This window comes from Eleginops maclovinus, chromosome 21 (assembly GCF_036324505.1).
Source record: "Eleginops maclovinus isolate JMC-PN-2008 ecotype Puerto Natales chromosome 21, JC_Emac_rtc_rv5, whole genome shotgun sequence".
In the NCBI taxonomy this organism is placed as follows: Eukaryota; Metazoa; Chordata; class Actinopteri; order Perciformes; family Eleginopidae; genus Eleginops; species Eleginops maclovinus.
Window position 1 is genome coordinate 13,080,281 of NC_086369.1, and position 27,995 is coordinate 13,108,275.

Consider the following 27,995-nt stretch of genomic DNA (forward strand, 5'->3'; position numbering starts at 1 on the left):
ACATCTTTACATCAACCAGTCAAAGAGGGGGTCACATCCCACTCACTGAGCTACATTTGTATAAATCAGAATATTTAACCAGAGCAAGTTTGATCTTTTGAGAGGAATTTATTGAGTTAGTCTCAGAACAGGAGTTCCTCATCCAGCAGAAGACTCTTAACTGAAGAGAACAGGACATACTGATTTGTTAATATTTACTTTTATTCAATTTGAGCTGCCAACAGCACGTAATGAATGTCAGACAGGACGCATGCTGTGCCTGGCGCGATCAAAGCCGTATGTGTACGCCATTTGTCCGGTGCTTTGCTGGCAATGATGTTGGTGGCCGTTCCACTTAAAGCGTACACAGGTTTGGCCAGCCACCCCCCTCTGTACCCTGTCTGAATTTACTGTCATAAAAAGTATTAATGAGACCGAGTAATGACTAGCCAACCTCGTGCTGTTGCAGATGTGGAAAAATCATTCAGCTTAATGTGTTTGGAAAATCCATGAGCTATGTTTAGATTTGGTGCCAGACAACATGAGAAGACACAGTTGTTGTTGCTTAAAGGCTCGGTCCGGCATGAATGGGAGCGTTGTTTTTATTTTTGATCACATTCCTAATGTGACTTTGTCTTTATTGCAGCAGGATGGGATTAACTCTCGCCCCAAGAAAAAGAAGAAACTCATGAAGAAGAAGACCAAAAGAAAGGGTAAGGACTTTCAAATACACCACAGTACTAAATGCAGTTCCTGCCATTTGAGAAAAATGATGCTCCATTGCCTCGGAATCCTACTCATTGACTTGTAAAGTAATTGGTGTATTTTTGTTAGGTTAGACAAGATCTTCATTTTAGAGCCAAAGGTTATGCGAATATGATTTTGGTCATTAACGCGTCAATACAATGTTTAAAAAAACAAAGCATCCTATTTATGTGAATATCTGCTTGTCCCTTTCTGCAGCTTTCAAGAAGCACAAATAGAACTGCAACGTGAAGGAAGAGGACCAAATGATGACAAGAGGACTTATCAACAGCCATCATCTTTTTGGTTCATACTTCAGAATTCAGAGTATTTGGGAACAAAGTGGTGCTTGTTATAAGTTCTCCACCTCTGCAATATGTATGTCTAATTCAGTTTGTGGATTAAACAATTACATTTGACTCTTGCATTTGTCTGTCAAATGTTATTTATGTCCATTAGAGGGCAGTCACACTGTTCCTGTATCATCAATTTTGATAAAAGCCGAATACTTGTGCCATCCCATAACCTCCTGCTAAGAGACATGGGGGTGTGTTTCAGGACATGTCTTGTGTTACATTCATTGACCTTTAAATACACACATCCAGTTCCTATGTGTACACAATAGCTCGGGAAGCAGCCAGATGCTGATCAGGCTGCTGCAGGAGGCACACCAGCAACCTGACAACTATACATATCATTTCAGTAGGCTGGTCTCTGGGTGAGAGTGAGGTGCTAAGGTAACCCCAGTGAGTGGGAATTAGTAAGCCTTAATATAGATGTTTCTTCAGTCTACAACCAAAGAAGTTTTTCATTGGCAAATGTGGTTATTTAATTTTTGGTCAAAATATCAAAATCTAAGGTGCAAATTCAAAACCCAAATGTATTCAGTTCATGATATAACACAGAGGGCTCATGGAGAGGCTGCAAACATCATTCAGGAGTACAAAACTCATCGTGTTCAGTCTAAATGTTTCCTCAGTAGACATCGTGTTGTACATTGAATATAATAACATGTTAAAGCATCCCTTCTTACGGAAGCCAGAACAAACTCAGACACAAACAGACTCATTTTTACACAATGTCTTTATTTTTTTTCTCTAATTACAGGATCATGGGTTAAAAATAAAATTAAAAAAAGCAAAACACTTGTTCAAACCCACTCCCCCTGCTCAAAAAAGAAAGTCTCCACACAAACCCCCACCCCTGACGTTCCCCACCCTAAAATAACAGCGCCGGCCCACTCCAATAATTAAATTAATACTCAATGCCGTTAGCTTGTCGGCCTTCCTCAGACAAGCCGTGACTGCACTGCGCGTCGTCAGAGAAAGGGGGGGGGGTTTTAAGGTCCGCACTGTACACCCCCCCGAAAAACACCCTCGTCTCTGGTCCTGCCTTCCTCACCCTCACGCAGATTTGCCTGCCACTCCGCTAAGTTGGCATCAGCTCTCTGAATATAAATCATGTGTTGATTGGCTGCCTGTTAACGTGCCGTGTGTGTGTGTGTGTGTGTGTGTGTGTGTGTGGAAGTGTGAAAGGGTCTAAAAGCCTCATCAGCGTTTGCTGTTGTAGTAAATGCCCCCCGCAGCAGGCCTGTGGTCGCCCTGCCCCCCTCCCCCGGCCCCCCCACACGGACAGGATGGGGTGAGTGTGCATAGCGGGAGCAGAGAGAGAGAGAGACGCTGCGGAGACAGTGGGGGGGGCCTGCGCCACTTGGGGAGGGGTCGTCAGCCTCCACTGGTCCTGAAACCTGAAACGACAAGAAGTGGTCTAATATACAGAGAGAGGACGGGGGAGGGGAGGGGGGGGAAGACGGGAGACAAGGATCACAAAGGGAGAGAGGGGAGGGAAGAAGGGGGATGGAGGGAGGGGGGGGGGGTGCACGAAATAAAAACATTGATGCCTGTCAAATGAATAAAACGAGCTGTGGCCATGCCTGAGTTGGAGGTGACAAGTATGGATGAGCGGCAGGGAGGGGAGGGGGGGCAGCAGGAAGACCCCGCCCACGAGAAAAAAAAACTAAGCATGTACAATCCCACTGAACACTGAGGGTCCATCACTGTCCAGAGGAAAACACAATCCATGGTGTGATGAGCCAAAGAGCAGGGCGGGCGGGGGGGGGGGGGAGAAAAAGCATGAGTTATAAAATGCAGCGAGGGGTAAGGGGTGAGGCAGACACAAAGGGGGGTTCAGGGAGGAGGAGGTAATGATATACTCCAAACCACAAACTTTAAACACAACAGATATCCTGGCTGAGTGGAAGTTCACATATGTACGGTACATTAAAAACAGGACAGTAGATTTTCTTGTGGCCCCCCCACTCCCTCCCCCCCCCACACGTTTTTTTTTTTGTCTTTTTTTTGTGGTGGTGGAGGGTGAGTGGGTGGGCTGTGTTGGTGATGGTGTGAAAGCAGGAGGTCACAGCCAGACCAAAGGAGACACATCTGCAGCCTGAGATACCACCATCTTCTCTTCCCCCACATGCCCCGCCTCCCACTCCCCTCCCCTCAAAAACCAACAGAACCAAAGAAAGGAGCCACTGTTTTCTCTCCCCAATGGCCAACTGATACCTTACCAGGGGTGACGCATCAACCTCCGCACACGCACGCTCACACACAATCGCACACTGCGGCCAGTCAGTCTCTCTGTCCAGGAGAGCTTTTTTTTTAATTCCTTTTTTTGTCTTTTTTTTTTCTCTCTTCTGGGATTCTCTTCTTTTATTGTTGGGGACTTTTTTTTCATAGTGTGTGTGTGTGTGTGTGTGTTTGTGTTTGTTTTTTTGTTGTTTAAATGGGAACAGAGAGGGAAGAGGGTTGATAGTATGGGAGTGTTGGGAGGGGGTGGGGGTGGGGGTGTGTTTAGTAAGGGGAATACCACGATGTTGTTCGCCCTCGGCCCCTGGAAAAGAGAGAGAAAAAGAGGGTGAGTTTTTTTTCTGGTTGGCTTAAGAAGACTGACACCAATTTCCTGGTGTGATAATAATATGTGTAAGTGTGTGTGACTGTGGCCAGAGAAAGGGTCTGCAAACTGAAGGGAAAAGAGTATATTTATTTCAATATGACAGTGTTCACATTAATATATCCACATACCATGTTAACGGTATTGACAAGGAGTGGACTACAGTGCTGAAAGAAGCTGAAAGCAGCTTTGTCAAGAGGAAAGTGTTTAATTTCCAGATATTGGAATAATCATTAGTGTGTGAGTGTGTGGGTGTGAGGGGACAGCAAAGGCACTTTCTCTCCCTCTTTCTCTCTCTCTCTGTGCGAGAGCCGCCTCTAGGGTCACTGTGGGGAAAGACCTTGAGGACAAACAGCACCACACATGCCCCAAGCAAGACACAGCACACATACACACAGTTGACAATTCAGGAGACTCACAACTGCAGCATTATTATATACACTCAAAACACTGCCTTACACACAACCCCTCCACACATCATCTCCTCTTCCACCCACACACACACACACTTCAGTGGCAACAAACAGAAAAAAGGTCACACTGGGACGGAAGCCCGTGGTTGTCAGTCTAGATGTTGAGGTCAGGCTGCAGTAATGAACCCTCGTTTCTGGGAGTGATTGCTGTAAAGGTGAATCTGGGTTGGAGTATGTGTGTGTGGGAGGGGGTTATGTACATGCAAGGACATACACTCTACTTAAGCACAGGTAGGCAAAGATAAACCCGCATCATGTAAGTCTCCTGGCTCAAATCAAAATCTCACATGTTCATCGTGTAAACTTGGGAAGATGACGATAAGGACGTGAATCAAGGCAAAGCTGGAGAGAGGGCCAATTTCTTACGTGCATATAATAATAATAATAAATGACTTGCTTCCAGCCAAGGTGCAAGGTCTAAGTGCAACTCTATGCCCATTAAGACTAGGAAATCTTCCCAAGCTCACAATGGGTCATTGCAAAGATTTTGGGTTATTCTTCACCAAGGATGTGTCCCAACAACAAGTCAAACGTGAAAAGCGTTAATCAGCTCGGATCTGAACATGATTCTGTTCAGGTGCAGCACAGTCCTGAGAAGACGAGTGATGAATTCCTAATGTAGCAACCAGACTGCCTCCTCTGCAAGATGTGACCAAGGCCATTTAAGGTGGGACAACTCTCTGACTGCTACTCTGTAGCTGGTCAGAACACATTAGCCAATGCTGTAGGATAATACAACCTCACATTGAGCTTATCTGTGATCCGCTGGAGGTTGTTTTCTATGATTATTAAAACAGTTGTATCACTTTTGGCAACAACAAACTATTTCACAACCTTGGAACTGCCATGTTCCATCTGACTGCAAGTTACTCATTAACATCTTTAACTGTTAATTTGCATTTCTTAGCACAGCCTGTTAAAAGTTTCAGTTTTTGTGCCATTCATTATATTAACATAACTGCGCAAACACTACCTATGCACACTCACCAACAACTTAAAGCCTTTGAAGGAAAATGCAAAGAATGCTTTGAGTCTTTACACTGATAAACTACTCATGACTATCAGTTCTTTAAGCTTCTGCAGACTTGATTTAGTATAAACAACCCTTTAGCTTCCCCACATATCTGTGTGTTGTCCTGCCGCTCAGCAGCGAGTACACTGGCAGGGTAAGGGCTTCTTGGTATGTGTGTGCGGGGGGGCGGGGGGGTGAGCGCACAGAGTGATTAGAGAGATTCTGACCTTGAGGTTCAGACACTTTCTCACACAAAGGAATGAACAGAGATGTTACCCTTCCTCAGGTTATATCTCGAGATGTAACCCGTCACAGGCAGCCTTGCTGAAATGGGAATTCATTGCACACATACTAGTAAAAAGCTAGGGGAAAAACTTAAGAAAAACAAGCAAGATAAAATAATTAGAATAAATATGGGCTTGTCAGAATAACTTGGTAAACCATCTTAGAGTCTGAAATACAGATCTCTGTATGAAGAGCTTTCCAAAAGAACTGCTGCAGCATCTTTTCCTGGAAAATCCTCTCTGTTGGACATTAAGTTTTAAGCATCAGCCAAGGCAAAGGGTTCCAGATGCTTAGCAGGGTGGATCGAATCAGAATCTCTCCATCTCAAAGCTCAGTGCGTGTGTAGGGAAGTTGGCATGCTGCTCAACTCGTTTGGTGCCACACCTCCTCAGTTATGGAGTAACCAGTGAGATTCTTTGTAGCCTGGATTTATCTCTGCTTTCAATGACTGGCAACATTTTACAGCAGAGGGACAGCCTATCACACTGCTGCTTATGCAGAAAACAACCCATCAGATTTTAAAACTGTGCAGTTTATAGTTAACTGTGAGGTGTTTTAATCCCTGTAAACATTTTAAGTTGTAGTGGCCTTGCAGTAGAAATAAAGACTACAAAAGACTCACAGGGTCTCACTGCAGAGCGCTAAATCACAGCCTAACAAAACAGCATGTAGAATGTCACCCTGTGCACAACACTGATCAACACCAGGTTAACTGTGGTTCAACATGGATCACAGTAGTGGCACTTATGAACACACACGATTGATGGGATGGAGCAAACAATTGCCACAATTCCGCCGTAGAGAAAAGCCAAGCTAAGGGTCACAGTACTGACTTTGCCATGTAAAATGATTGATCATGGCTTTGCTATAAAAAGGATCCAATTACAAATGACATCCCATATTTCCAAACACATTTGCCTAGGAAGCAGCCGCCGGAGTTTTACCAGCATCTTTTTTTTGTCAATTAATTAACGTAGAATGGGCATTGGGCACTGACCTGACTTAGTTCCAACTAATGGAGAGTGTATGTGTAGAGCCTGGGATGAACACACTGATGTGCACGGAGTTGAAATGGTTATATGTGATGTGACATGCAATGAGCCCAGTAGTTCCACAACCGTTGTGATTTCTAACCCGACCACATGGCATATACCCGTGTTTCTAACCACATCCTTGTCTCGTATTCTGAATCCCTTGTCTGTACAACAGATACCTGATAGTGTGCCTCGTTGGTCTTGTCCTTTAAAAAGCCAGTGAGTGAGGTGCAGTGCATGCAGGTGCAGTGTTCTTCCAGGCTACCAGAAGAGAGTTGTCTCGGCGTGAGCTCACCTGAAGGCCCGGCCTCTGCCTCTGGGTGGTGTGTAGCCACTGTAATAGCGTGCCCGCGACGAGAAGCTTCCTCCGCCACCTCCCCCTCCCCCTCCCCCTCCGCCACCGCCGCCCCGTGATCGGAACCGAGCCCGTGGAAAGCCGCGGTCTGTGGTGCTGATGCCGGGTCTGTTTGTTCTCTTAGCGCCAACCTGAGGAGCGGGTATCCAGGAAGAGAGTTACAAAAACGAATTAGAGCGTTTCTTTTTCATGATAAAGGTATATTAAGGTTTCTGAGGCCGTGTATGGTCAATGATGTGCCAAAGGCATATAAAGCCATTCCATTCATTGAACACCCAGTTTCAATATTAAAAACATTGACCACAAAACCAAAAGTAATCATTAAACGAGAAATACAGTCAGATAGTAAGATCCAACAATGCTTAGTCTATACATATTTTGATGATGTAGTCACCGTTACCACGATATATTGGGTTCAACAATTCACAGAGGTAAAGTTACAGTTTCTAAAGAAAGGACAAACATGCTTAAGCTTATTTAAGAGTAAATGAAAGTAACTTTCCAGTTTTGGTTCCGCTTTCACAACGCTGTCACTTTTCTTGTCGTAACGACCTATAACTGCTGAAATCTCAATGAGCGAACCCCCCAGTTGAGGGAACTTTAAAATCAAATATAGAGATCTTACCTTTATCTGCCTTCCTCTAAAAAGGGACTCGTCCAAAGCCATGGCTGTCCTAACAGACTCTTTGTCTGCAAACTCAATATATGCAAAGCTGAAGAAAAAGACAAAATGATCATCAATTTGAGACAAAGACTTGGTACAGCATGTATGTGTGGACACCGAAAACGTTCCCCTAAGATTTATATAAGCTTTGAATAATCACTGCGTGTGCGAGGGACAGTGTCGGTACTCATCGAACCATATCTAATTCATTGGTGTCTGGACATCTCCGAGGTCTTTATCTTATCTCAACCTCCAGACACTCACAACATCCTCACATTGAACATGTGTAAAGGACTCTGCAGCCCATGAGGTTAACACAAATTTGAAATGGTGCTTTTGCGTGATTCTTTGTAAAGAGGCTCAGTTTTACTAATCTTATTGATCTGTTAAAAAACAAATTGCAATTCAAACTGTTTAATGAAGAGTTTATGATGTCAGCAATGGATACCAGATTTTTTGAAAGTGAAAAAGCCACTCACAAAATGCTGTCAGTTGTTCAAATCCTTTATGACAAATAAATCACGTTCAACTATCCAGCTTTAGTGAAACTTCATCATTTGTATTGATGCTCAATGAGAAGACGGGAAAGAAATCTGTCCACCCACGGCTGTTTTCTTTTTCCTCTGCCAACAGTGTGACTTTGGTGCATTTGATATACAACTTGTGATCCACCCCTCCACTGATTCATACACTGCATGATAAGAGACAGTGTTATGATGGTGTATTACCCTTTGGGATGCCCTGTGTATTTGTCACATAGGATGGTGACTCTGTTTACTGAACCGCAGCCATGAAAGTGAGCCTCGAGCTCTTCTGCCGTGGCACCATAGTCCACCTGCAGAAAGACGAGATAAAAAGGTTAGACATCGAGAGCTGCATTACCACTTCTCAATTGCACATATAATCAAGATTCATTTTCGTCTTCCACAAACCTTTGACCAAAAATCATTTCGAAAATTTGATCACATTTCCTTTTAAAATGTACTATTTTACAGACTGATACAAACTATAAAAACAAATCTACACATTTTGTAAAAATCAAGCCCTAATACAGACAATGGTTGACTTAAGAGTGTTAATAGAAATTAGAAAATGATTATCCTCCAGAGTTCAGTTACTCCTTTATACACAGCTTTGACTCAATCTATGGCATGCAGCCCCAAAATGGTTAGTGTGTAAGGGGCAACAGTGTGTAGCTACCTAAAGGAAACACTGGAGAAGTTATACTCTATTGCTGAGATTTAAGACGGTGTAAATAAAACAATTGTTGCTGGGGTGCGTCCTGTAGCTTTATGGCAGAGGAGCAAAGAGAAACCCATTTTTTTCACCCACAGGAGAGTGAAAGCCCCAAACAACGCTCTTGGGAGTCATTTTCTAGCAAGACTGCAACCCAAAAAGGGGCTGTGAATACTTACAAAATATCAGTCTTTGGGCTACCACCACCCAATTCCAATTAAGCATTTGTTGCATGAAGGACACCATCAGCACCATTTCCCAGCTAAATGTGTGTATATAAACATGGCTAGTAGACTTGCATCACTCTAAAGCAATGATTATGTGTTAAACCCATCATATTTTCCTTCTGTTTCACAAGTTGCAACAACAAATGTGGCCAAAATAGCATCTAAATGAGGCAGTTACTTACATTTCCGACATAAATAGATCTGCCATCAGCTTCCATCTTTTCCTCGATGGACATGATGACAGGGCCGACTGCACAGGGAAAAGAGGGGGAAACAAATCTTAATATTTTAAAATGCATTTACAATGTTAAGTCTAAGCTTGAGGTAATAGAGGTGGCCTCGCTTTTGTATGATCTGAAATTGGTGTAGGGTTCCAAGGGACGTTTGTGAAGTACAGCCTTTTTTTTGGTTGTATTTCTGCAGCTATACGAAACCTTTAAAAAGATTAAAAATTGATCTGCAAGTTGTGCAGTAAGTAATTGATGCACAACACTGGTATGGAACCAGCCTTCAAATAGCACACTTGAGGCTGTGCTATTACACTACACTACTGTATCATTAAATCAAGTGCACCGCTAAAAGACAAACAAACAGGCTTCATTTAACAAAGCCGTGCATCAAATATTGGTTTAGATGTCAAACCTAACAAGGTTATACATGCGGATCGATGAATCATAGTTTTAGGCACTACATTAATAAACAAGTGCATATCTTAACACACAAATGTTAAAACTGTAAATTGGGGTTAAAGGTTGAAGAGGATTCAATAATTTAATTCCTTGTTCTTTCATTATTTTTGACATAATTAAATTCATTTGACAGTAGAGGGAGAAATGGAAAAGGTGGACCAATTGGGAAAGGGAAGAGGTTTCCCCACTTACAAACACACACAAACACACCTGGTGGGGGGCTGAGATTCATCTGTTTCTCCACCTCGTTCTGGAGCTCCTTCAGCTTCTCTGCCTCTTCCTCCATCTCTCTCACCCGGGCTTTGATTGCCTCCAGCTCCTGCAATACAGACAAAACCATCAGTTCATTGTGAGCGCAACACACCAAAACAATATTCACAGTGTCAGTATCACTCGACACACTGGATGATAAGAGGTATGCTACAGGGAAGTACAGCTGTGGCGACAGATGTTAGACGACAAAACTATCAAACTATTAGTAAATCCAGGTATAACTAGTCAGCTTAAATCATAATGAAACCAGTCTAACTGTTAGCTGCAGCCCTGCAGGAAGATGGCAGAGGAGGCGGAGATGCTGCACATGTGTAAGTGATGCTGCAGTCCTAACATGACCTCGGTCTAAGGAGAACCAAGTATGTGTGCTAATTCTGCCCACCTATTACATTTAAAGATTTTAAACACGCAATTAATTATTAATTCCAGTACATAATTTGAGGGATTACAAATATGTGTACACATGCTCTGGCAGGCATCTCTATGGGTTCATGCATGTGATAGACATTTGATTTATTTTGACAGTGAACATGTCAAGCTCTAATACAACTGAAATTAAATTATAGTATTTCAGGAAACACAGCTGGAAATGTATTTGGGCCAGAGACGATGATGAGGTCTGAGGACAGAATACATTGTAAAACCCAGAAAACAATCACTGCCAAAAGAAATATTCCTACAGTGAACTGAGAGATGTCCTCACATGGGAGTGGACCCCCCCTGTCCAACAGTGGTGCACTGCAGCACAGCGGGATTCAGTCCAGCTCCATCCAGGCCTGAGCTGACAGGATGTGTATGTAAAGGCTCTTTGTACATGCAGTAACACAGACCCATATATAAAGCAGGGTCTTCTCACTAGGCCAGAGTAGGGGGGTGCAGAGTGACACACTGCATGTGTTGTACCCCATCATTTCTTAGCCATCCACCCTTTAGCCAAATGTATATCGATATCGTGGCGGAGAATCAGTAATGCACGTACATGGCAAGATTGTCAAAAAACAAGCAACACGACACCTTTGCTCTTCTTTTTTTGTCGCATATTCAGTGGAAGCTCTTTCAGTCCCCTCCCTTCTCTCAGGCTCTCAAAACATTGAAGGATGCAAACCCAGCCCCTCAAATACCGCAACCCCCTGCTTCTGCGTTGCATACCGCGCTATCACTGCCCAACAGACAGCAGTGCAACATCAAAACCCACCTGGGCATGCTACAAAGACATTATCGTGGATTGTGCTGAGTGTGCAGGTGATGAAAAAAATGATGGACAGCTAGTGATGTTTTTTCCTAATTTAGCTGGTGTCCACTGATCCGCAATACCAACAATCTGATAATGAATGACAGCGATGACCAGGTGCATGTCTGTCTCCACCCCAGCTTTGTTAAAATCAGCTAGCCTGTTAGCCTGTCAGGCTCCTGTAATCAAAAATGTATCTTCCTAGCAGGTTAATAGTTGAAGGTGCAAAGCCACATTTTATATCGCGAGTACGATTGACATGTCCCTTGTTCATTTTAGCTGCAGCACTTAATACTGAAGCTTGTGATAAGCTAATGTTAGCCTGCCGATGCTATGTCAATTGCGTGTGCACACACCGGTTTCTGTAATGCAGCAGCAGCCTGCACAACGGTGGAGATACAAATATAAAATAAATCATTACCGTAAGCAGGTCGCCTTCTCAAGCACGTAGACTCGCACAGTGGCGGCTAATGGAGACGGCCTGTCCTACCCTCGCCCCTGAATGTCTCCTGCATCTCCGTCTCACATTTTTTAGAGACGAGGATTCCCCCCCTCAACAGCTCGAGCTACTCCCTGGCGCAGAGAAACTAGCGCCGCTGTTGCGCCAAGATGGCTGCCGACACAACGCATGTCACCACCCATTTCTACTGCACTGCGTGAACCACAATGGCGGTCAATACCGACATGGCATAGCAGTAACGCACAAGGCATGTGACCCAATATTCGTCGACTAAATGAACACATGTATCGCTACTATCACTACCTTACGTTCTAGGCTTCTGCCATAAGTTACCCCGGTAACCATGTGCGCTCTCACGCTCAAAAAATGCCCTTCACTTACCGGGTCTTCAATCGAGGCCTCCCCCTCTTCTAACCCCGGTTCTTCGTCACCGACTCCCGGGTCTTCCAGCTCGGGATGTCCGGGGTCTGAATCTAGTAGCGATTCCTCCGCCAGTCCGTTGCCGAACTCCGCCATCGTTCCAACTGTACCGACGCGCCTCGTGGCCAAATCAACGTTGCAGGCCCCTACTCACGCGCAAGGGGGTAGTGAGCGGGGCGGCGGAAAGAAAAAAAACGGCGGAAAACGCCGCTTAGTAAAGTTAAAATGGGGAATAAAATGCTAGCTACAGTTCCAGCCACTACTGAAACAGCACCCCGCGATGAAAAATAACTGCTGTTTCACTCGATACCTTTAAGAAATGGTCCCAGTTAACGACAAAGAACCTAGTTTATTTACTTAAATGAGTGTATAAAAAAGGCGAGGAGTCTACGCGAAGCGGCGGCGTCCCTTCAGTTCAGAAATGGAAGCTGGGGGCGGAGTCATTTATCACTGCGGGCGTAAAACTCTCAATCCTATTGGTCGGCGCATGATTCTGGACGTTCCTTTTTTTATGTCTACCGTGTTCCTATTGGATAGTCACGCAGGATTTTCCGGTTCCCAAATAGCATGTGGGCTTTTGATTGGATTAGGTTTCTGTCAATCATATTAATTTCGGTGGTTAGTAAACTGGCAAAGCAAATTAATTCCAGGCACTCTTGAGTGTCATTTCAATTGTCTCCTCCAGTGTGACCCGAGTGACCTTTATTTGAAATATGCCCCCCTTGTAAATGCACGTTTAAAAAAAAAAAAAGGTTATATAATTTAGACCAACGAAGTACAGACAAAAGTCCCAATTGCACTGCAATCAGACAGAAGCACTTGTTGTTCAACTGATTTTATTTATTTTTCTGTATATCAAAGAAAGCATAATGGAGACCAAACACAAAAAGGCAGGTACAAGTGAGGAGGAGAAACAATAAGCTTAATCAAAAATCTAACATTCCATAACAACACTGCCACTATTATTGTTCAATATTAGAGGAACACCATATTGTTTTTGAGCAAAAAGGTGGCATTAAAAGCATTATGGATCAATAATAATCAAAAACAGTGATGGGTAGTAATGAAAAATCTTATAAGTAGTAGTACAGTTATAACAATAGTGATAATCAAAGTGACAATGAAACATGAGAGTAAAAAGCAGATCTCCAAAAAAACTTATCTAATTTGGACAGTGCAACACCGTGTCTGTGTGTGTGCATTTGTGAAATATTGAAGTTAAAGCACTCCAGTCCAGTTACTTGACACACAAGATACAGTTTCCAACAGGAGTAGAAATTATTACTCATGAAAGGACATTGTTACCATCCTGGTTTCAAAAACCACACCAAGTGACTTTAATGTCGTGTAAATGGCTGTGTTCATTTGAAATGTCTGTAGCTTGTGCAAAAATTGTGGACTAGTGCAAGTGTCAAGCTGTGGGATGTCCTTTACAGTTTGCATTTACAAACACCTCTCCTGCTCTCTGTCGACCTCAAGATTGCTTTTTGGTTTTTGAATGACAGAAAGCGAAGGGAGGATTACTTTGGAATATCAGTTATTTTTTTATATATTTCTTTACAAAAGTTTTAGTTTTGCATTTTGTTAAAACTATCAATAGTAACATTAATATACAACTTAAATTGAAGGAAAACATCTTTAGTATGTTAAGTGTCCTTCAACACAGCACCATAGCTCTCAGTCAACACGTTTAATGTTTCCCAATTTGCTTTCAAGATTTGAGTATCCGTTAGTCCCTTAAGGATACTAGTAATACCCAACTTTCTCCCTTGTTATGGTTTCCAGATATGAGATCTCATGTCACAGAATGAACATGGCCAGAAGTAGTAACTTTTTGTATCAAAACAGAACAAAACGCGTGGGGAACTAAGTATAGGAAACAGCCCATTTCCAGCCCTGTTATATAATATTTCTAGAGGCTTGGCTTTTGACCTAAATAAAAAAATCTGTTACATCAGTTTTGAATTGCTTCTATTGACTTTTGTATAAATATCAAAGTAAATAAAATGAGTACTTGAACTTCCTGTCTTATGCACAGTATTTATGACAAAGAAAACCGTTAATACACTAAATTGGTCAGACCCTCCGTGCCAGGTGAGGATGAAATCAATTCACTAATATTACATGAAGATCACCTGGGCTTAAATGCATCTACCTGGTGGTGTTTCTTCTTAAGGCTGTTATATTTTCTAACACACCCACAGTTGGTGAAAACATTTATTTTCCCCAACAAGTCTGAAAAGCTGCATTTCAAAATGAGCTATATACCATTTGGAGGGAAAGGGAAATCCACAGGATCAAATACATTTGTTGCAAAAACAAGATAGTTGGTAGTTATGTAATTATAGTCCTTGGCCATGAGTGCTAAAAAGTTTAGAGGTGGAATTTGCAATCTTCTAGGTACAGAATGGCATTGACATGTTTCCCACCCGATAATAATATAAAAGCCTTTTGGAAAAGAGCTCTTCATTTACATACCCAGGTCTGCTTCTTGTACAATAGTATGCTCACAACCAAAGCAGGTTTTATGAGACTAGCAAAAATCAATTTATCTGACGTTATTTATATTAAAAGGCATCCAACATGCATTTATGTATCTTTCCATAAAAGACACTTGCATTAGAATGCTTAAAAACATTTAAAACTAGGTCAAATGTGTCAAAAGTGCGGTATGCCGAGACTTTCCTCAGCCTCTCTTTTTGCCCTGTCTATTTGGATTGTCATGAAAACTGCTAACATGTAAATGGGGACAATTCAACAGCCCTATTCTCTCTAAAGTACCTCTTTATATCCCAATGAGTGGACACAACACTCTTCAGATCACACTTCTGTAGCAAATAAAAAAAGGTGACTGTCAATACCACTTCTTGCTCTCCCAATGGTTCAATCCAGTCATATTATATCCAAGCATTCTTTGCCCAACAAGTGAACGTAGGCATGAGAAAAACAATTCCACAGGAGAAAACTGGGAGTTATTTATGCAAGTATGTAATGTTATTATCCCAAAAAGTTTCCAGGCCTATCGTCAAGGGGTCACTGGCAAACAGGAAACACTTTTGCATCTGTCTTTAGGTTAGCAAAGTTCAAGCATGGCGAAATTGAGTGCCTTGACAAATTATAGGAAGGTCATTGAAGTAAGGTCATATATAACCACAGGCGTAGGACCAAAAATGTTTGGATAAAGTCAGTGAGGATTGAGATGAGTTCATCACTTGTAAGACAGAATCCGAGTGAGTGTGAAGCAGCATGGAAGAGTTTGCTGTTGTATTTGATTCCAGGTGAAGTCTTTAGATTAACGGATTTCGAGTCAGCGAAGGTTGAGCAAGGGATAGTGGGTGCTGGGGGAGCTAGTTTTTCAAAAACTAAAGCATATTAGCTTTTGAGGATTAGTGCTCAAATTTCTATTAAAATCTGAGGAGCCCAAATGGGTCCACGAATAGTCAGTGTGCAGACCAATCCTGATCTGAGTCTTTAACTGTTGCTGGTGGCCGTGGGTGGAGGCGAATCGATAACCATCTCCCCTCCCGAGCTGGTTACCGGAGTGGACTGAGGGACCTGTGAGCTGGTTCCGTTCTTGTTGACCAGCGTCGTCGGCTGGCCAAAGTTAGTGGTTCTCAGGGTTGCAAGATGACGTGGGGAGAAGACGTGCGCCCTCGCTGCAGCCCGGGATTCAAAGGAGATGCTGCAGGCGTCACATCGGCCTGTAAGGGTCTCCTTCGGCACTGGCTGACCCGCCACTGGGGAAGCTGGAGATTCAGTAACGGTCAGCTGAACTGGTTTCGGAAGAATGGGACGATTGGCTTTGAGAGCGTTGTACTGCAGGTAGCTTCCCGAGCTCATGTCCACTTTTCCACCTGACAGAGGAGACTGGGAATGAAAAAGGAAACAAGAACAAGTTTAACGTCACGTCATTAATAAATGAGTTAATACAATCAAATTCTGAAATATTTAAACTCTTTTGGAAATGCGTGTTTCCATTGTATGACAACTTAAAACTGAGCAAAATTAGTACAAAAGAAAAGTCCGTTTTGGTAAGAGTAACACTAAACTACATTAAAAACACTGAGTGTCAGCTGTACAGAACCTCAGGCTCAGAAACATTTTGCTTTCAGATGGAAAAGAATTGAAAATGAAATTCTCAGTATCAATATGAATACTAAACCTACAGCGATGTATATCATAATATAGGAAATGTATGTCAAATCTGCGACACATCACAGGAAAAACTTTAATTATTAAAATGAACTTGAAATCTCTTATTTAAGATTGTAAAACAATAACAGTAAGTGCACCACAATATGCCCCTTCCTGCAATGCTGCAACTTCCAGGTAAAGTTGACTCATTGTTTACTCTGCTGTATAGTATTGCTCATTTGGGGACACAAGTTTTTCGAATACTTACTGAAAGTCAATATCTGATAATAGATATTGCCAAGCTTTAGTATAAAAAAAGGTGCACAGCAGCAATGGGATAACAAGTTTCCTGTTGTCAGTGACCTACATTACATTACTGTTTGAACAATGATGCCATTTTGTACCAAAGACCTTGAAAAATACTGTACAGATACTACGTCTCCTTGCCCACTTACCATTTTCTCTTGCTGCAGCCTCCAGCGCTTCTCCTTGGCTCTTGTGTTTTGGAACCAGATCTGCACCACCTTGAGCGGCAGGTTGAGCTCGGTGCCGATGGCCTCACACTCCATTGCATTAGGGTGGGCGCAGGTCTCGTAGCAGGACTGCAGTATGGACAGCTGTAGGCAGGACAGGTGTGTGCGTGGCCTTCGGCTGGATGAGTGGGGCAGAAAGCTGCTTTCTGTCGGGCTTGATTTAGCTACGACCGGGGTGGAGGGGCTGGCCACTTTGGCAGAGACTGGGGTATTTGGGCTCACTGGTGCAATGCTGGGGGTGGGAGGAGGGGGGATGGTACGAGGAGACGAGTGTGTCGGAAGAGCCAGCTGTTCTCGTGACAAAGTGTTGATCTTAATGGGAACCTTGGGGGTCCAGTAGCTGAGCCCGTTCTGTTTTTGTGGCACCGCTGTTGCGGGGGAGGGCCTGTTGTTGATGAGAGCTGTGGGCAGCTTGGGCACCATGCGGTTAGTGGTTCCTGGTCCAGAACCCATCTCAATTTCATTGTCCCTCTCATCGTCAGTCTTTTCTTCGTCACTCTCCTCATCGAGCTTTCTTTTCTGGACTGGTCTTGGTGCAATGGGGATTGGATCCTTTGGTGGGGATAAAAGGACAGGGGTGTTAATTTTGGGAGCCACTTTGACCATGGTGACGTTGCTGGTGGTTTCGTGCTTGGTCTTTGGCACTGCAGAAGCACTGCTGCTCACAGGAGAGACTGTGGTCGAGGAAACTAAGGAAACTTCCTTCGGCTTGATAGGAACTGGGCACATTTTTTTCCCCACAGGTTTGGCCAGCTCCTTTACTGGCTCTCTCTCCGTCTTAATGAGGGTGCGTACAATAGGAGTAGTTGTGATGCACCCACTATTATTTGGAGCAGGTTTGTTGGAGAAAATGGGTTTGGAAAGAGGCCAGGTAAATTTGATTAGAGGTTTTCCAACCGCTGCCAGCGTCCCATCACTGATGAATCGGACCTCGCCCTTTCGTTCCCTTGCCCTCATGTTCTGGAACCAAATCTGTACAACCTTCTTTGGAAGGTGGACCCACTCTGAAATCTGTTCAAACTCATGTTTCCCAGGATTGGGGTCTTTGAAATAGCAGCCGTACAGAATGTCAAGTTGTTCAGCTTGAATGATGGTTCTTGAACGTCGCATATCCCGATACCTTTTACCTTTGGACTTCCTCTGCTGCTGCTCCTGCTCCCTCTCCTTCTCCTTCTCCTTTTCGCGCTCTCTTTCCAATAGTGTGGCATTCATTTTCTCTGCTGCTCTCATGTAAATACTAGACTTTGACATGTTGTTAAAGTTTATCAGACTCATGCTGCTGTTGGAGGACATGGAATTAACAGGTTCAGGCTTCACCTGGACTACTACCAGACCTTTGGAGGTTGGCCTCAAGCCAAGCCCATCCAGCAGTTGTCCCTTCTGTGCTGCAATTTTATCAGCCAGAGATGATGAGGAAGAAGCAGATTTTGAGTTATTTTTTCCCATGCTGAGATCCAGGGCGGACTCACAGTCACCACCATTCGACAGGTAGTGGGAAGTTTGGCTGTGTGAGGAGAGGGAAGGCGGGAGAAGAGAGCTGGAGAAGCGTGTAATATTTGGTGGGTTAGGGTAAAGGGGTAACTTGCTCCCATCAAGCAGTGTAGGAGTAAGAGAGAGGATATAGGGGCTGAGGAACTGAGTAGAAAAAGGAGCAAGGGACAGGGGAAGTGAGTGGACAGCACTGGTTGGATTTTCAGCATGGGAATGCAAACCTGGAGGATCCCCTTGGGCCTCCAACTCCAGATCGACATCCGAGTCCCGTCTCTCCTTCTTCACTTCCACCTGATCAAGCTCAAACTCCCCCTTCAGTTTTTTTCTTTTGGCCCTTGGACCCCCTTCATTCTCCTCATCTTCATACTCATCCTCTGCATCAGATAGAAACACGGTTGTAGAGCGCAAAACCTTTCCTCCAACCCCCAATTCAGACTGTCCGTCTTTAGCAGGACTCTCAGGCCCCCCCCTTAAAGACCCATTCTGACTTTCCTCATCAGACACAATGACAGAGGTGTACACCTCATTTTCAGAGTCCGAAGTGAGACAGGAATCCCCCCGACCTCTCCTTCCCAAATTCCTCTGTCTGCGTTTCCCTCCGGTTCTAGACAGATCCATTGCGTGGCTCCCTGATGCTTCAACATCATCTTCTGCTATAATCAGTGAGCTCTCCTCGTCGTCATAGTCATTGTCTGAGCTTTGGGAATGCCTTGTAAATCCAGCCAAGCGCTGCAGGTGTTCTAAGCCTGTGGCCCTCTGCCTTTGTTTTACATATCTGGCTTGGCTCAACCATCTACGTACGTCTTCCTCAGAAAGCCCTACTTCTCTGCCCAGCGCCTCACAGTCCTCATGTGCAGGACTTGCAGCATCAGCCTCACTGCGTGACTCAAAAAACGCCCAGAGAACCTCTGACTGGAACTCTGACAGCACTGGAAGGTCTGCATAAATGAATCCCATTTCATGGTCTCGAGCTTGGTTCTTCATTAAGGCAATTGTATTTGGGCTGGACTTTGGGGTGCCGAGAGAGCCACAAGGGCTAGTGCCCGATTGTGATTTCTGAGGGGTAGAATCAGGGCTAAGAGTAAGATTTAAATGTAAAGGACTTAGGCTTGAGTTGCTGGGCACAGATGCAGAAGGCGAGAGATTCTTATTGCGGAGGCTCTTGTCTGTGCCCGCTGGGGAGAGATTCAGGCTAGCGTCTTTATCACCTTCCAGGTCCAACTGATTAGTCGAGCTGTCTCCATCTGTTGTGCTATCTCTATGTGCCTTTCCATTGTCTTCATTATTCTCAACCTTCACTTTGCCTTCTAGATTTGGACACTGTGCAGATTTTTTACTGTCCTCTGTAATCAGGCTATTGCCGTCGTTGATCTGATCTGAGCCATTCTCTTCACTCACATCACTGACCGGCTCTTCTTTCTCACACTTTATTGTCTGTTTTTGCTCTTCCAGGCAGGGCTGCATGTTTGTTTGAACTCCTGCAGAGGGCCACAGGTTTTGTAAGCTGTTAAGTCTTTGGGTTAGGAGAGCCTGCTGTGCTGCGCTCAGACCTACCAATGGCAGACACTGGGTTAGGAGCTGGCCTTGCTGGTTCTCTTGGTGCTGCTGGGTTTGGGCTTGGAGCCCATTCAAGATCAATGGCATGACCATTTGAGGCTGAGGCACGAGCTGAGGCACGGCGGCACCAGGAGCAGCACCAGCTGCAAACAGGGAGGGGAGGAGAGAGTGCGGGAGGTTGTTGGGGCTAGATGTGAGGAGGGTGAGGAAGGCTGAGACTGCCTGAGCTGAGGCCACAGGGGAGGGGAGGAGGGACGGAGCTACTTGAGAAGTTTGAATCTGCTCTCCTTTTTTTGTAGTAGTCACCATCAAGGTCCCAGGAGCAGCACAGTTGGTAGTGGTAACTAAGTGACTGGTTCCACTTCCAGGTGTGGTCACTACAGTGTTTAAAACACTGGTGGTGGTTCCTCCCAAACTAGCAGTGGCAACTGCGCTTTTTGCATTTCTGCTACGGGTCTGGTGCAAGACAGATTTCATATGGCTCTCAAGGGTGATGGCATGATTGTAGGAGACTTGACATGTAACACATTGGTAGGGTTTGTATAATGGATATGGCCGAGAAAGGACAGGAACCGAGGGGGCCGGGAAATCGCTGTCCCCACCTTGTTTTGCAGAGCCTTTTGTCATCCTCTGGATGTGGGATGCAGAGTTGTAATGAACTTTCAAGGCAGTTTTGCCGGGAAAAGTTTCCTGGCAGGCATTGCATTTGAAGGACTGGGTGTTATTTTCAGATTGCACACCATTTTTAACTGAATTTTCACTATTGTCTGGGATTCCTGTGTTTTCAGTTGTATTTTGCTGTTTGGCTCCTGGGAGTTGATTTCCCTCCTCTCCTGGCACTGACCCAGCTTCGCCTCCCTCTGGTTCCGCTATTCTCTCTTCCTCCATCTCTTTGTCTCCAGGCGTCTGGATGGCGTCTGAACTCTCACTAGATTGGCAGGGATCTGCGCTGACTTCAGCGCGCTTCAGTTGGGAAGATTCAGCACCTGATGGAAATAAAAACATACGTTTAATTTGTATGTTCTAGTAAGCTGAGGTCTAACAGAACAAATCAAAATACAGACCAGAAAAGTTATCTGGCCCGTTTAATCCACATTATCTGCAACGTTTCATTGTCAATGCTTATCCTTGCTTTTTATTTATATACTTTTGAATTGTCACACATTTAAAGAGCCACGCATATCTATATTATAAAAATCCAGTTGTAGAGTAATTAGGGTTTAGCTGGATAAAAAAAGGTTGTAATTACAGTGTTATTATAATTACATAAAGAAAACCATCGGACACACATGCATGGTACTACAGTGCTCAATGATGCCATGATGAAAATAGTAAAGTATTATCACACTCACCTGAAGACTCAAGATCGCTTTTGTTTCCTTCTCCTCCACTGGAACCCTGTTTTATAACAGCCTGTTTGAGAAAATGAAAGGGAGTGTAAGCAAAATTCCCCTTGCAAATCTAAGTCTAACGGTTCCTTTCAGAAGAGCTGAAGGCTGTGTGGCTTTTGAGCAGCACAACATTTGGGCGTAACTCATTGAAGTGCGGTTATATTACACATAGCAAGCTTGGCAACTCTTTAATTTATAAATTACCCTAAAGGCATAAATTAAGAGGTCTTTGATCATTTCATCCACCAATAATATTCCTTCCATTTCTTTACATTTAACATGCTAAATTGTCCTCCACCCATTGCAAATAGTGTGTTAATTGCAGTGATAATTTATTCTCTACTCAACCAAACACTTATCCAAACAATGAAAGAATCAAAATAACTTTGACAATTAGGGGCCGAGTTTGCCTCCCAAAAGTCAATCTGCATAAATAAGTCATGAACAGAAACAACCAAGTCCACATTCACACTAAGTAATAGAGCTGTAATGATTAGTTAACTAATCAGTAGTCAACAGACGGATACTATTTGGATAATCCTTTTACATGCAAAAATAGTGTAAAGCCTCTCAAGATCAACAAAACATTTAGAGACATCATCTTTGACTTTGAATAACTCTGAGGGACATTTTCACTATTTCTGACCAAAGAATCATTAGACGCAGCCCTTATAATGTATTGAAAGAATATGCAGAAATACTGCACGTGTATATTTCTCCTAATTGTGTGAAAAAATTAATCATCTAAAAAGGAAATGTAAAACTGTTGGGCTGAGGAAAGGGTTATTAAAAATGTAAAAGACCATTTATGATTATTTTGCTGAAATAACAGCTTGAATAAAACACCCATTTGTGAATAGTAATGAGCATTTAAATAGGTAAATACATATGGTCACATCATAGGATAAACATTTTGGTTAAATAGAAATGTCAAATGCATAGCCTTTTTGTGACCAATCTTAGTTGTCTCTCAAACCAGCGGACAAATAAGGTTATCCATAAGTCTGAGGGGTTCATTTTGTATCCAACATAAAATCTACAACATAGGGAGGACTAAGTAACAGAAACAAATAATCATACAGTACATCAGCAGTGAGTACTTACTTGGTAAAACTCATATGTTTAGCAAAAGTCATTGACAATCTGTGACTACTGTTCGTCTTTGCTAATGCAGTTTCCTTCCCACATCACATAATTTGTATTTACTGCAGAGCTACAGCCTTGCAATGCATGTGATATTTGGTCCAACCCCGGTATATCAGTCAGCAACAAGTGGGCTCATTAAACATTACGCACATATTTTATGTACAACCCAAAGTAATTAGGTTTTACACTTCAAGGAGACTAGGCTGGCCGGCCATACTTACAATGTCCAGCAAATTGTCGACACACGATGGAAGTACGCTGTGTTGCTCAGTGAGATGTAGAGACAGGCAGGTTCTGTTGGGTTGCCCTTTTTGGCACAGGGGGCACAGCCACTCAGCCACTCCATTGCTTTCAGTGCTAAATGTCTCACCAGACTCCTCCTAACAAGAAAATAAATACAAATAGAAGATGTTAAGGAATGACACACTTTCTGAGACTGTTATTATTATTCATCACAAATGCAAAACAAAAGAAATCAAGTAATTTCAACAAGATCAGAAAAAGGGTAGCACACCGAAAAGATAAAAGCAAACCATTGTGATAAAGATTTATAATGAAAGTGTTTCAACTATTTGAACCTGAAGCCATTTAACATAGCTCTCAATAGATATGATGTGTCCCTTTTAACAGCTAAACTATTCCTAGATCAGTATTTCATTCTTTAAAAGCTCTTTGAAGTTTCCTTCAACATTACCTTTGTTATTTAGGGAGGTTCCCAACACTTAATATTCAATGACCGTGTCAAATTACACAATAATGCAAATGTTTAAATTACATCTTTGTCCTGTAAATTAGTAGCCACCTCATGTTTCAGAAGGGTTTACATTGCACCTTTGAGAATTCTAAATAATATATTGTTTAATAAGTCTTTGAAATCAATCTAACATTCAGCAAACTCACTTATCACATTCACACGACATGTCATACATGCAGAACATAGTGCAGTAATGCTCAATCCAGATCATAACATGCACTGCTTGACAATGTACTACGAGTACACATTCTGTGGAACCACTTATTTCCCCCCAGTTTTGAACAAGGAACGTGGCCAATATATTAAATATGATCTGAAGCTCGACGTGCGTAATCAAATAACTGTTACTCCCTCCCACGCAGTTATAAGGAAGTCAAAATAGACCACTGGTCTGGATTTCACCACGCAGCTTTGATGTATTTCTCTGCAAGCTTTCATGATCCAAGATGCAAGCAAGACAGCAATCCTCGCCCATGAGGAGAAATACCAACACAGCTACAAAGCTCACTTCCTCGTCATGCCAATTAGCAAGCTAGCAGGGTAATATGAGCAGATAATGTTTCGAAAAGTCTATATCTGCGGTGTATATCGTGTCCAAACGCTCCTTAAGTCGAGTTTCATAATTGAAAGCCAAGATATATTACCCAGTTTGACATATCTCTGCTCATAGTTGGCCAATTAATGAGCAGTCTAATTAGCTATGCCGACCGGAGATGAATCAATTAGCTAGCAAGCTAACGTGAGGTTGAGAAGCCCCCCTGTAACGTCGCATTACAGTCGTGTTTCTAGAAATGCTCGTTAGCTGTTAGTTTACTGAAAATAACACCGCAGTGATAGCCGGACACTTCCCAGAAACTGCTAAACACAGTACAGTCGTATGCATAATGTCGCTCCCGTTGTAGCCCAGACGGTCATTAAATTAATAAACAGCTAAACAGCTAATAACAGTCGTGTCACTTTGCTAGCTAGCCTGTTAGCTGAGATAATTAACCGCTCCTCAAACTGTCTCCAACTGGCTGCTCTCCGCAAACTCTGCCTGGTCTAGGTGGGAACTGCAGCTCCAAAACACCGAGTTCACCCAGGATACAAAATACTCTCACTAGCGCTGATCAAAAACCTCGGCCTCGAGTTATTTCCTTACCCCTCTGATTGTAGGCTGACAGTCGGGTATGTAGTGTTACTCCGCCCGCCGCCTGCTGCTCAACAGCGCAAATTGAGGCCTAGCCGGACTAAAGCCATTTAATTAATGAACGTGGGCTCCGTTTACAGATGTGTTAGAAAACACTCGCTCCCCCTCCTCCCTCGCCGCCCAGCAGACCCCCTTTTGACGCGTCCTAGCGCTCAAATTCATACCTTAAATACTTACGGTGCAACACATGGCCATTTAAACTATAATTTTAACAGCTTCACGCCGTAATTGGCGAACGAATTAAACGCTGAAAAGCTACTTGAAACGGAGTACGTGCGCCGCGGTCGCCTCGACGATGGGGGTGGTGTAGGGAGGCGAAGAGAGAGACCGGAGGCAGAAAAAAGTTTGGATTTAATGTTGGATTTCTATAAGGGATCGGATTAGTAAGGGGCACGAACCGTCGTTGGCTCGATCCTCTATCAGTCGCAGGCCACTCTCCCCGTTCAAATCAGCACAATTAACCGATTGCGAAAGACGTTTAATTAAGTTCAGAGCAATTAGCTAATGCGTTTTTACCTGCATGGTCGCCGCTCCAGCACGCACACACACACACGCTTCTTCCGTGGCTCCTCAGAACTGAAAAGTTTTCTTGCCTGCCCTCTCTCTCTCTCTCTTTCTCTCTCGCTCTCTCTCTCTCTCTCTCTCTCTCTCTCTCTCTCTCCTGTTCTCTCTCTCTCTCTCTCCTGTTCTCTCTCTCTCTCTCTCTCTCTCTCTCTCCTGTTCTCCCCCTCCCTTCATTCGCCCTATCCCTCTCTCCTTCCCCTCTTCCCTCTAGTAAACAGACCACAGCTCCCCCCAAGGCTGATTGCTGACATTCAAAAGGGACGGCTATCAAATCCCTTATGTAACCCCGCAGAAATTAGAGATTATTAATGAATGTTGAATTAATAATTGGGCAATAAAGAGAAGGGAAGAAAAAAATTTTCCCAACAAAAACTGTGTCGAATCCTAGATTACATTGAATCTTCCCTCTTTTTTTTACATTAAAAGGTGAATAAAAAATGAGTCCCCATTCTGCCAAGCTGGATTGTCACAAAGAGTGTGACGAGTTAATTAAGGCTGAATAATAGAGGTGTGACTGCAAAGCCCCTACGCAGCACTATGAGCGCGGTTTATGACTTGTTTTCAACTCAATGACACGATAGGTGTGGCACACATCAACAGTGGAGTATGTGGAATAAATATTTATGGAGCAGAGGGGATTAAACCTGCACCATCTGTATGCCCCTGCGTTACTGGGACAGGAAGTGATGTTCCTGAATGCCCTGATAGGTGTCTCCAATTACGCCTGTGCAAAATAAACTGCGCTGACGTGTTTGCGCTGCTGATTGATGTGTCGCTGGCTTTTTTCGTTGCCGAATTATATGCACACGAGGACTTGACTTGTGAAGGTGTGTGAGTGTACAGTTTTCTACTTTGATAGTGGTTTTTGCTACTCTTTGGTGATTTTAAACGATGAGCCTGCAGCAGCTTCGAGCCGGTTCATGACAGGTGTGGCTGCTTGAGCTGCCAGTGCTGCGACATTACTTAAAACTAAGACAGTTGTAACAACAACAAAAATTGAGTTTTGAGCATTAACAGGCAGCTTGCAATACAGCTTTACAATTAAAGTATTCTTGACATAATATAATTTGCAAAACGCAAGACCAACCAAGGTTAATGTACAGAAGGAGTGTATGTTATTATTGAAATATGCACACATTATACAGTATAACATAGTTGTTAAGTAACTAAGTAGATTTACTCAAGTACTGTAATTAAGTACAATTTTGAGATACTTGTTCTTTACTTTCCATTGTATGCTACTTAGTACTGTACTACTCCACTACAATTCAGAGGTAATTAGTGTGCTTTTACTTCATTACATGTATTTATAGCATATATAGTATTCTGAAATAGACCAATCTACTGAATGATTACTTTTACTTTTCATACTTTTAAGTATATTTTGATACTTATACTTTTGTACTTTTACTTGTAATGATGCATTATAATGTATTCTATTTGTATGTATAAGCACGTTTCTTTTTTTATATGACATGTTACCAGGCAGCTGTGCGTTTTGTTAAGAATATATATTTTTTAATTCTCGATATAAAATGTACATCTGTCTATAAAGTTACTTACCATAAAGATGAATATCATATAATGGCTTCAGTTGTATTTGTGACCAAACAGTATTGATTTGTTTTATTATTTCAGATGAGTGTTGAAGTGGAAAGAAAATTTGTGTGCACTGCCGATACTGTGAAAACCTTGGAGGAGATCGGGGGTATGTGCTCAATTTGTCTACTACAAATGTACTCATGTGTAACTTTAGAAGTGAGGCATTTAACTGATGATTTGATCCACATCCAGTTGTAAATGGCCACTGAAGGATTTAATAATACTAATTGCTGTGGATGGCGCTGTAACTGCAGTGACACTGGCCATCTGTCTGTTGCTAATAATGAAGTTTAAGTGATCTGAATCAGCATCATTAGTATTTTATATTTATTTATACATTTTAATCACCAATTTCTCTTCATCTTCTTTATTCAGCAGTGTTTCTTGGTCAGCGGCAGTTTTGTGACCATTACTTTGACACCCCCAAGTTTGACCTGACTTTGAGGGACATGTGGCTTCGTAAACGTAAAGGATGCTGGGAGCTTAAGTGCCCAACAATAGCCGACAAGGCAGGAGAGACGTCTAGGGAACAATCTAAAGCAGCAGCAATGTGTTCCCGCTACAAGGAGATAACAAATCTGCCTGAAATTCAACTGAGAGTAAAAGAGGTCATAAAAGACGTTTGTGAGGACAGTGAGACAGAGACGAGCCCCTCACAAGAGGAGGAGTCTTGGATTATCAGAAATAATCTTGTGTGCTTTGCAGAGTTTACAACAGTGAGGAGGTCTTTCAGTTTAAAGGAGGAAGGGGTGCAGGTAGATCTTGATGAAGCTGACTTTGGCTTCCATGTGGGAGAGATAGAGGTCCTTCTTTCAGAGGGAGGAGATGTGCAGTCGGCCCTGGAGAAGATTGAGAGAACAGCGGGAAAGCTGGGTGAGCTCAAACCTGTCAAACGGCCCAATCCTAAACATTCAGAATCATTATATCCATTAAATTCGACATGTGTTGCTAATCTCCTCCTCCTAATCTCTTCCTTTTTTACAGGTCTGAGTGGAGATAAGCGTGTTGAAGGAAAAATGCATGCTTACCTTAGAAGAAATCACCCTGAGCACTTTGCAAAACTACTGAGTGAACATATTTTGTAGGACATATCTGTAACACAAATGGTTAAATCGTTTTTAAGATGTACTGTACATAGTCATATCTGTATAACTGAACCTTTTTTTTAATGCAATTTATCTATGAATCGTCCAGAGTTAGTATTGTAAGTATGCGTTAGGATTTTTAGAAAACAATAGGCCCTTGAAATTAACACTTGCAGGATACTTAATGGTTGTGTCCTACAGATACGTATACGACACATGCAACAGTTATATTTTTGTCTGGCTGTAATATGGAGAGTGTGAGAGGAAGTGTGAACACTGCAAAAATATGTGGTGCAATACTGTTGATTCGCCGTTAACAATGATTGTTTTGTATTAAATAACAGATGATCAGACATTTATGACACTCGATGAGAAGGTCAGAAATGACTTTTTTTATGCTGACTTCAGCCGCTGGATTGTTCTTGTTGTCTATGAGAGATGATTGAGAAGTGGAAATATATCTGCCATGGTCTTACATCATCAAGCCTCCTGTGTGATTCATTTTTCTGCAG

General features: G+C 42.9%; 4 protein-coding genes across 7 annotated transcripts in view; 2 read left to right on the plus strand and 2 right to left on the minus strand.

Annotated features, from left to right (window-relative positions):
* ngdn (neuroguidin, EIF4E binding protein) overlaps positions 1-1,142 on the plus strand; it is a 4,196-nt gene extending 3,054 nt beyond the window's left edge. Inside the window, exons 11-12 of one of the 2 annotated variants that reach the window (XM_063912934.1) lie at positions 626-692; positions 943-1,142. In XM_063912934.1, the coding sequence (XP_063769004.1) occupies positions 626-692; positions 943-962 (87 nt within the window). In that variant the 3' untranslated portion in view covers positions 963-1,142. The remainder of the gene's footprint in view (positions 1-625; positions 693-942) is intronic. The other variant, XM_063912935.1, reaches the window with a different exon arrangement.
* Positions 1,143-1,788: 646 nt separating this feature from the next.
* pabpn1 (poly(A) binding protein, nuclear 1) lies at positions 1,789-12,461 on the minus strand. Its single transcript, XM_063912903.1, is given in 8 exon segments — positions 1,789-2,339; positions 2,341-2,470; positions 6,778-6,968; positions 7,463-7,550; positions 8,230-8,336; positions 9,147-9,214; positions 9,864-9,972; positions 11,999-12,461. Coding segments are annotated over 8 exon segments (894 nt in total). The 5' UTR covers positions 12,134-12,461; the 3' UTR covers positions 1,789-2,273.
* Positions 12,462-12,856: 395 nt separating this feature from the next.
* zfhx2 (zinc finger homeobox 2) lies at positions 12,857-24,885 on the minus strand. Of its 2 annotated transcripts, none has more exons than XM_063912623.1 (5): positions 24,749-24,885; positions 22,511-22,669; positions 21,105-21,165; positions 16,627-20,738; positions 12,857-15,904 (listed from the first exon to the last, which is right to left on the minus strand). In XM_063912623.1, the coding sequence occupies exons 1-5, from the start codon at positions 24,752-24,754 to the stop codon at positions 15,509-15,511; spliced, it is 4,734 nt and encodes a 1,577-aa protein (XP_063768693.1). In that variant the 5' UTR covers positions 24,755-24,885; the 3' UTR covers positions 12,857-15,508. The 2 variants fall into 2 exon arrangements, with proteins under 2 accessions (XP_063768693.1, XP_063768692.1); XM_063912622.1 differs by lacking the exon at positions 24,749-24,885 and adding an exon at positions 24,410-24,491.
* Positions 24,886-25,478: 593 nt separating this feature from the next.
* Positions 25,479-27,963, plus strand: thtpa (thiamine triphosphatase). 2 transcript variants are annotated; one of them, XM_063912240.1, is made up of 4 exons: positions 25,479-25,623; positions 26,435-26,504; positions 26,777-27,271; positions 27,383-27,963. In XM_063912240.1, exons 2-4 carry the CDS (start codon positions 26,435-26,437, stop codon positions 27,481-27,483), a joined length of 666 nt encoding a protein of 221 aa, XP_063768310.1. In that variant the 5' UTR covers positions 25,479-25,623; the 3' UTR covers positions 27,484-27,963. The 2 variants fall into 2 exon arrangements, with proteins under 2 accessions (XP_063768310.1, XP_063768309.1); XM_063912239.1 differs by having other exon boundaries at positions 25,485-25,623; positions 26,774-27,271.
* Positions 27,964-27,995: the final 32 nt, after the last annotated feature.

What these genes read in the sequence shown, in the direction of transcription:
- zfhx2 (XM_063912622.1), bottom strand. An exon ending in AAGCGATCTTGAGTCTTCAG is followed by an intron (nt 20,739 to 21,104) that starts GTGAGTGTGATA and finishes TATTTCCATCAG; the next exon opens with GTGCTGAATCTTCCCAACTG. An exon ending in GGCTGCAGCAAGAGAAAATG is followed by an intron (nt 15,905 to 16,626) that starts GTAAGTGGGCAA and finishes TTTCATTCCCAG; the next exon opens with TCTCCTCTGTCAGGTGGAAA.
- thtpa (XM_063912239.1), top strand. Translation starts at nt 26,435, where the DNA reads ATGAGTGTTGAAGTGGAAAGAAAATTTGTGTGCACTGCCGATACTGTG. An exon ending in AACCTTGGAGGAGATCGGGG is followed by an intron (nt 26,505 to 26,773) that starts GTATGTGCTCAA and finishes TTCTTTATTCAG; the next exon opens with CAGTGTTTCTTGGTCAGCGG. An exon ending in GAGAACAGCGGGAAAGCTGG is followed by an intron (nt 27,272 to 27,382) that starts GTGAGCTCAAAC and finishes CCTTTTTTACAG; the next exon opens with GTCTGAGTGGAGATAAGCGT.